General features: G+C 32.5%; 1 protein-coding gene across 1 annotated transcript; it reads right to left on the reverse strand.

Annotated features, from left to right (window-relative positions):
• Positions 1–6,775: 6,775 nt before the first annotated feature.
• Positions 6,776–8,636, reverse strand: LOC111887578 (nascent polypeptide-associated complex subunit beta). The gene is made up of 6 exons (XM_023883752.2): positions 8,501–8,636; positions 7,827–7,894; positions 7,524–7,672; positions 7,378–7,434; positions 7,235–7,273; positions 6,776–7,125 (listed from the first exon to the last, which is right to left on the reverse strand). Exons 2-6 carry the CDS (start codon positions 7,892–7,894, stop codon positions 6,953–6,955), a joined length of 486 nt encoding a protein of 161 aa, XP_023739520.1. The 5' UTR covers positions 8,501–8,636; the 3' UTR covers positions 6,776–6,952.
• Between the last annotated feature and the right edge of the window lie 709 nt (positions 8,637–9,345).

The following is a 9,345-nucleotide window of genomic DNA, read 5'->3' on the forward strand; positions in this document are numbered from 1 at the left end:
TTCGCGGAAATCATGTTAGTGAAAATCTCATACCGCTCTTGTCTCGCGTTTTGGTGGTACCTCTCCAATAAGTCTTGGTGCATCTCGTACGGGTACATGTCCTCGTAGGACTTTTGGAATTCGGAGTTCATGGTAGCAATCATGATGCAATGTACCTTCGTTGCATCTCGCTCATGAGTTTCAAAGGCGGTGATTTCGGCTGGAGTAGCGATTTCGGTGTTGATTTTCTCGAGCTTCTCATCAAGGACATACTCCTTGTCCTCATAGCGAGCAATGGTGCGAATGTATCTTATCCATTCGCTAAAGTTCGTTCCATCGAAAGTGACCTTTTGGCAAAGGCTCATCAACGTGAAAGAACTAGCAGCAGCGTTGTTTGCATTCGACATCTATAATTAGAAAAGGACAAAGATAGATTAGAATATGAATCCCTAATTATCACCCAATAAGAAAAATTAGGGCTAGGATCCAACAATGACATTTACATATTAGAAAAGGGATGTCGTAATCTAACATGCAAATAAATTGAAGGTAAGTGAATGACGATTCACTAATTCTCCATCATAAAAACCTAAACTATTAGCCCTAAGTGTTTTTTGAGAATTCCTAGGTTCGGATGAGATTCATTGAAACTATTCAATGGCATGTTTAAATCTCGATATGCCCCTCTTGTTTGTGACTGGGATACCGAGGATCATAAAGCGGGTGTGAATAACCATGCAAATTCACATGGTGCCTTCATTGTAACGATCACCTATTCGATGTGCCGGTAAACCACACATGCTCCATCGAACTATGATATACAATGAATCACCCTTTGCCACCTTCGCTTAGAACCAATTAGTGTGCCGGTAAACCACACACGCTCCACTAACTTCTTAGCAAGGTGCAAAGTGTAATTTCATGGGATTGCATCAATTCACTTTTCCTAAAGTAACTAAGATTGGGAAATTTTAAAATATGTGTAGTTACTTTATATTTCTTATTATACTTTTAATGAGAGGATGAGGTTGCCCTATCCTACCCGTTCGGCTAACGACCCTCCACCAATCAAGCAAGCGGTGGGTGTGAGTGTACACCCATTAAGCGCCATTTTATAGGCCGCAACCTTATACCCACCTTATAGATCGGCTTCGTGAATGAGGCCTACTAACGGTAAGACTAGCATTTAGCTATACATATATATATTATACTAGTAATATCATATTAGTATAGGGTTGTATTTTAAACCTTTTAAAATCTAGGGTTTTGAAATTTAAGTTGTCTAAATTAAAACTTTTAATCATAAATATAAATTTCAAAACTTGAGGGCAAGTTTTAAACATTTAAAACATGGAGGATCAAATAATTCCAATTAACAATTAATATCCTAATTATCTGTATTTGATTTATTCAAGATTTCTTTTAAGATAATTATCAAAATAATCAAAATAATTAATTAATTATCATATAAGGAAATCAAATATTTTATTATATGATAAATATCTTTAATTAGATCAAGATTGCAATTATATTTATCAGAAAAATGAATTAACATTGATCTAATTAGTTTATGGAAAGTTTAGATAAGATAATTACAAAGAAATCCCGAATCTGGCCATTCCTGACGCCTGGACTCGCCGAGTGCAAAAGGGGACTCGCCGAGTCAGGCTTACTCGCCGAGTCCACCTTGGAACTCGCCGAGTCCATGACTCAGAAACCTAAAATCGAATTTTGCAGGTTTGTTTTAGTTAATCAAGCAACAATTTAAAGAAAACCAAGCTAGGCTCTGATACCACTGATGGGTTTTAGCCATAAGAACTTTCCTATGTGCGCATGCAAAACCCTAATGCTTGGATCTAGGCTTTCTAATAAACATGCTTTGAATCCAAGTCTTCTAATGACTAATTAGGTTAAATAACAACATTGAAACAGATCTAGAATCATACCTTTGAATTCCTTGTTGATCTTGAGGTCTTGGAGCTTCTAGAGTCACAAATGTCACTCCTCTAATGGCTTACAAACACCAATAGCAAGAAGAATGATTTAGGAGAGAGGAGAGGGAAGGAATTCGGCCAGAGGTTCCTTACTTTAGGTTAAGTGTGTCGAATTCCATCATCCATAGGGTCTATTTATACTTGTAGACTCCTTAAGGATTACAGATAAGTCCCTATCAGATAATCTTCTCTTAAGGCTATCCAAATCCATTCCTAAGATATGGACGATTTTAGCTATCCTAAATCTCTTAGAATTCGTCCATACCATATCCAAATGGATTTACAGTCCAAAGTTTAACTATCAAACAATTGACAGTTTATACCCCTTTATTTAATTAATCTCTTTAAGTCACCAAATTAATTCTAATTAATTCTATGACTTATATTAATCAAATAACAAATATATTATTCATTATATTATTCCCATAATATATAATATTTACTCTCTCTTAATAAATCATCCTATCAAGTTGCTATGGTGAAGGCAACCCAAAAGGACCATGCACAACCGGATCAAATACTTGCCTAATATAGTTGCAGCCTTAGACACTATTCCAACAAATAAGACCCCTGGGTTTTTAATAAATACACAAAATATAATTTATTAAAAAGATTTTAAGTTTGTTTAGCACGACAAACATACACATATGTCCTAAGCTTATATATAAGCATCTTTATAATAAAATTATAATATAATCATATTTACTATAAATCAAAATAATATAATTATATTTATATTTATGGTACTTTAAATCATCCTATGTTTACAATAAATATTCTATCTTTATTTCAAAAATCAAAATAATATAAGTATATTTATATTTATGGTCTTTTAAGTTATCATACATTTACAATAAATACATTATATTTATTTCAGTGCACTGTAAATGAATACTACTACCATGAAATCAAAATAATATAAATATATTTACATTTATGATCATTTAAGTTACCATACATTTACAATAAATATCATATCTTTATTTAAGTGCGGTGTAAATGAATACCAATGCGATCAAATCAAAATAATATAACCAAACGTAATATGATATTCTTCCTAATTACATAACTAGATAAGACCGATGGGTTTTGAATAAATATACTAGAGATAATTTATTAAAAAGATTTTAAGTTTTTTTAGCACGGCAAACATACGAATATGTCCTAATATTATATATAAGCGTCTTTATAATAAAATTAAAATATAATCATATGTCCTATCAAATCAAAATAATATAATTATATTTATGGTCCTTTAAGTTACATTGCATTTACAATAAATATCATATCTTTATTTCAGTGTAGTGTAAATAAATATTACTACGATCAAATCAAAATAATATAACTATATTTATATTTATGGTCCTTTAATTTAACCTACATTTACAATAAATATATTATCTTTATTTTAGTGTGATGTAAATGAATACCACTATGATCAAATCAAAATAATATTAGTATATTTACATATATGGTCCTTTAACTTACCCTATAATTTATATAGTACTCATTTTCATGCCAAAAGTTTTACTATAAATGAATGTGTCCCAAACTTCATTTTAATTGTACGATATTTTGAAAAACAATAAGCTAAGTTAAAAAATGAGTTGGCTAGAATATTTGTGTAACATCCTAAAAATCACAACAATTTAAAACTTTAAAAAACAACAAATAGTTATAAAAATGTTTACAAAACCAATGTTTCCAAAATGTTTATCGAATAATTGAGTATCCCAAAACTTTCAAAAACAACCCATAAAAAGCCTTCAGTCTATCCGGACCGCCTTGGGTATCTTGGCCTTCAGCACAAAGTAGGGTCACCTCAACCTGGTACACCATCACATATCAACATATACCATAACAATCAATAGCTAGCATATACAGGTGGCCATACATGTTTAACAGATCACTATAGCATAACAACATCCTATAAACTGGGATACCAATCTAACAGATCACTACAACATAGCAACATCCTATATACCAGGATACAGATCTAACAAATCACTACAGCATAACAACATCTTATATACCAAGATACAGATCTAACAGATCACCATAGCATAGCAACATACGGTAAATCAGGATATGAATCAATGAACCGACTTTTGTGCCTTCGACCAGTAAGTACAATGAGGAAAACTCACCTCTCAATCCAGATACAGTCTGATTGAATCTCTGCGTGCTACTCGACTCCTAGTGATCAAAACATTTCCCATTCTAAATTAATGGAAATTCCCCAAAATACCCTTGAGTCAAACTTGGTCAAGTCCATGATTCATTGGTCACGTCGTGTCCTTTAATGGTAACATCGTGACCAAATAAGTCCAAAATAGACAGGGATTACCAAACAACCAAATCTTTCCTAGGGTCTTAACCACTGTAGAGCATCATAAAAATCGTGGCTTTTTAGACTTGCATGCCTAATGCATGTCCCAAACACCACTAAAGTAAAAAAGTAAGAAAATAATACTAAATCTTCATGCAAGAGTCAAAAAAACTCCACCAAAATCCAGATCTAGAAGTTATAATATTCAAGAGGCACTGGAGATCTATAAATTTGTTAACTTTATGGATTCTAACCACTACTTCATCAAGGGAAAGAAGGATTTAAGCATAAAAACCTAGATCTAAGCTTATAGATTCATAAAGAAATGAACTTGAAACTCACAAAGGCTCCAAAAGGTGTGAGGATGCTTGATGGAAAGACTTGAATGCAGAAATGATGGCTAGATGCTCTTCCTCTTCTTCTCCTTAGCTAAAATCACCCAAAATGAGCTCAAGATCAAATATGAGCGTTAGGGTTCCAGAAAGGAGGTGCAAGGAGGTGATGGGGACTGAGGGTGGGCTAACCCTAGCCCTTACTTCCTTTAACTACGAGACAAAACCCCAAGATTAGGGTTTCATCTCGGACTAACCTCACATTATGAGCCAAAATACTCTCACGTCGTGAGGCCTAAAAATATGCGCGACTGCACCAACCTCCTCACAGCGTGACACCCAAAGGGCTCACGTCGTGAGTAGGGTTAAATCTTGAATTTTAAACTTTAGCAATCCCTCACCTAAACTGAATGTTACAATTTTCCATCGTTTGATGAGTAAATTACGAGGTATGTTCGTTTATTATTATTCAGATATTTATGTTTTTATATATCAAATATTTATATTTGTATGTATTGGTTAGACTAATGATATTTACACAAACAATGCAACTCAAGATGACGATAATGAAAATACTTACTTCATTAGTGTCACATCAAGACATCTCACATCATAGATCTATTGTTACCGTCTTCGTTCATAATAGTCATTACGTAAAAGTTGATTTACTAGAATCACATTCAATACCTACAGTTTTGTCACTTTGATGTCACAACAGATCAAAATGTTCCGCTGGATAGAAAATATTGTATAATGCTCGACTTAATGCAAATATTCTGTCGAATGTACCACATAATAATTGTAATATTCATGTAGTTGATGTCCCTGATAATTAATAAAATTAAAATATGACAGTATTTGACAAGACGATGATAAATGAAAATTATAATTTTATTTATTATAGTTGTGAAAAAATATCATATTATCTTTTTTATTGTTCGTGATCGTTATCTGTCGTTTAAGGTTAAATGAACAAAATCTCTATTCATGTTCGTTAGGTTCGTATTGCAGCTCGATTGATATTGTTGATATTAAAACTTAAAGAAAAACTTAAAATTGAAATATTATATGAAAATCTCTATAATAAAATTGAGATATTATACAGAATAAAATTGATTATATAATTATACAAAATAGATTCTATAGGTATACAAAATTAAATTAAGATATTATATGTTAATTCCTACAATCAAATATTTAATAGTCGAAAGTATAAATTATAAATTTAGTATATGTTAGAGGGTTATAAATGAAAGTTTTAATAAATTCGTGTAACACCAATAATTTAGTTATAGTTACACATTACTTTCCTGTATCAAATATAATAGGTAAATTGAATATGTCCGTCAATTTAATAAGTAATCATCATCTAAAAATTCCATCAAATTGGGTTTACTTAATATCAAAGTGGTTTTTGACCCTTAAAATGGTTTTTGACTTTTAAATCGGGTGTATTTAGAATCCCTCCACACGCTCCTATCTTTCACCTTACCCCGCACCCAGGATGTGATGTTCCTTAGTGCAATTCTGAAAACGCCCCTTCACCGTTCACCTACACCGTCTGGTCTAATTATAAATGATGCCCTAAATTCAAGCCCTAAACCCTTTTTCAATCACATGAAGGTCATTTTGATCAATGATCCTCTTACTTTTGGTTTTCTTCATGAACTTTTATTTTTATTTATAAACCAAATTCATAAAACTCAAAACAAACAAATCTTGATAGATTAACATATCAAAAACTTCACTAATTGAAACCAAACATTGTCATCTATCAAAATGAAATCCAAAACCCATATCACCTCAAGATTAAACCCTAATTTAGCTAGTTGTGATTCTTCCACGTGAAAGCACAAAAACATCCTTCAACATAACCAAGTCTCGATATGATTCCCACCCTTGAGAGAAAACATGATTGGAAGATTAACAGCTAATTACTTAACCTGTTAAGCTATATATTAATGTTTCTTTTTTGATTAAGGGAACGCCATTAAGTCAAGGAAAGGAGAGTTTCCCCATGAAGTCCCAAGCTCTTACAAATTTACCCTATTACTACAGTATTATTTTTTCAGTTCCATTTCCTAATTATCCAATTTCTATTTTAAAATATCATTTCTGAAATGTAGAACTAGATAACTTGATAATACAAACTGCAAATATATAGAGAATTTCAACAGCAAACCGTTGGTTGCATGACAAGTCTAAAAGCAAACAAAGGACAAATCATCTTTCATGTTCCTATTCTTTTCTTTATAAATAAAAAAGGGGAACACAAAAGACTGGAAATGTAAAGGGTAATCTGGTCCACTTGAAAAGTCCTATGATTTTTGTTCTTCCTCAGCTGCAGCTTCAAAAGTCTCTCCTGCAACAAGCTCTGGAACTTCATCATCATCATCTTGTGTTGTTGCAGCAGCAGTGCCTTCTCCACCCCCTGGTGTCTGCTTCTGAAACTGCTCTGCTAATTTTCTCAAATTATCCAAATTATCAGGTCCTGTAAAAACCACAAAATTTTAATTTATTAGAAATCACGATTGTTTTTAAAGTAAGATTTCTCACTCAAAAATTAAGCATGATAAAAGATGTAAAAGTTTAACACATACCTAATTGGTTGAGAATGCCAGGTAGAATATCTTGCAATTCTGAAACCCAAAAAAAAAAAAAAAAAAGTAAAACATAAGATCATAAATATAAATGTACATGAAGAATAAGAACATCGTAAATCAAAAGTAAACTGTAAACATACTCTTTGTTTGTGGAGAACCACTAACAACCCAAGTGTTGGCAGCAATTGAGGCTTGAACTGAAGCAAAAACAAAATAAAATTGTTTTCATGTCAAAATAATTCAAAATAAAAAGCTGATAGAACTGATTATCTTTCAAAATGAGTACCTTTAGGGTTCAAGAACTGAATAACTGTCTCATCCTTAAAAATGTTAACTTCCTCAATTGCTGGTATTGCATTTACTCCTATTCTTTTCAAAGTGCTTTGTAGCCTTTTGTCATCTGTTGTAGTCGTTTTATGCACAGCCTTCTTCTTTCTGCATTTCAAATCAAATCAATAACTTAAGTGATGCTTTGTTTTGATGCAAAGAGAAAGTAGGCTTTCCCCATTAAGTCCTAACTTTTACAAAATTGCCCTCATTCTGTACAACATAATAATAATAACAATATACAAACATATCAAAAGCACACCTTCTAACACTACCCTTCCCACCAGTGCGAACTGCACCAGCCATCTTCTGTAGCTTTTCAACATTCATCTGCCACAAGTACAAAAAAGAAGATTTTGATAAATTCTGTATCTATGTGAGAAAAAAATGAGTATCAATCTGTTGGTTTTCACCTAACAGATGCTGATATTTTGTCAAGAAACATCTAATGAGATAAACTTAAAGACAACTAATAAGTTCATCAATGTTTCGAATCAGCAATTCCTAGGGTTTATATATGATACTGAATAATCAACAAGCTAAAACCATTGGACTAATCTAATTTGGAGGTTTTGGGGATTTTGCACAGATAAAGGAAATAATAGTTTTATTGAATCATGTATGCATTTTGAAATTAGGGCAACAATGTAATGTATTGATTGGAACCGGAACCAATTAATGAACAGGGAAAGTTTTAGCAAACAACAAATCTTGGTCCTTGCGAATTTGTGACCTGTGTACAAATAATATTCTACATATGAATCTAACAGCAAGTTGATTGCAGATGTCGTAGACAGAGGAAGATGAAATTAATGACTGCTATTACGTCTCTATCAGCAGATCAAACTATAAAGTGTGTCCTTATATTATGCTGAAATTGCTATCCATGAGTAAAATAACAAGGGAAATCATGAGTTGAGGATGAAATCGAATTACCTTGGCGTCAATGGAAGGAACGAAGGGTGGACGGAAAGCGAGAGAGAAAGCGGGAGATGGATGGATGGATAGATATAATGGATAAAACCCTAGATCAGCATAGCTAGCTTTCGGTTCTTATTTTGTAGCAAGTTTCATCCCATCATCTATGAGACTATTGCATAACTAGTCCTCAAGCTTTCTTTTAAGTTCAATTTCAAGTCCCAAATCACATCTTAGCCACTCACGCACCAAACTTTTTTTTAAATGTTGTTTAGTAGTTAGAAATTAGTATCACCAAGTTACTAGAACTCACCAATGCCCATATTAGAACCTGAGACCTCAAATCTAAGAGGCAAAACATCTACCAAGTGGGTTAGTCTCACATTGGCTTATGTCAAACCTTTCATTTGTATGTGTCAACGAGTTACTCTTTACCACCTAATGGTGTGTGTGCGGCCTTTGTGGTTTGTACCATGGTTGTAGCAGGGCATGTTTGGAATGTGTAATACCTACAAATGAAAGATGGCATGTTTTAGCATTATGCCAAAAGAATGTCATTTATTATATTTTAGCATTAGTATTACTTGAGAGTTCGAGTGTACATTCAATAACTGAAGAACATTGAGAGTGATAGAAATTTACAAGAGAAACATTAAGGTATGTTGAACTTTCAGAGTACATTGTTATTTTAGTACTTTGATTGTATTTATGAAAAAAAATATTTTTCCATAACTATGATAATTATCATATCTTGAAGGAGTTAAGTGGCAGTTAAGAAGAATATTGATATATTATTTTATATAATGATGATAATTGAATGAATGTATAAGTCTTGCTTGCCAATAAGGGGTTTTAGAGGTTTT

Source organism: Lactuca sativa, chromosome 5 (assembly GCF_002870075.4).
Source record: "Lactuca sativa cultivar Salinas chromosome 5, Lsat_Salinas_v11, whole genome shotgun sequence".
In the NCBI taxonomy this organism is placed as follows: Eukaryota; Viridiplantae; Streptophyta; class Magnoliopsida; order Asterales; family Asteraceae; genus Lactuca; species Lactuca sativa.

What these genes read in the sequence shown, in the direction of transcription:
- LOC111887578 (XM_023883752.2), bottom strand. Translation starts at nt 7,894, where the DNA reads ATGAATGTTGAAAAGCTACAGAAGATGGCTGGTGCAGTTCGCACTGGT. An exon ending in GGGAAGGGTAGTGTTAGAAG is followed by an intron (nt 7,673 to 7,826) that starts GTGTGCTTTTGA and finishes TTTGAAATGCAG; the next exon opens with AAAGAAGAAGGCTGTGCATA. An exon ending in TGGCATTCTCAACCAATTAG is followed by an intron (nt 7,126 to 7,234) that starts GTATGTGTTAAA and finishes TGGTTTTTACAG; the next exon opens with GACCTGATAATTTGGATAAT.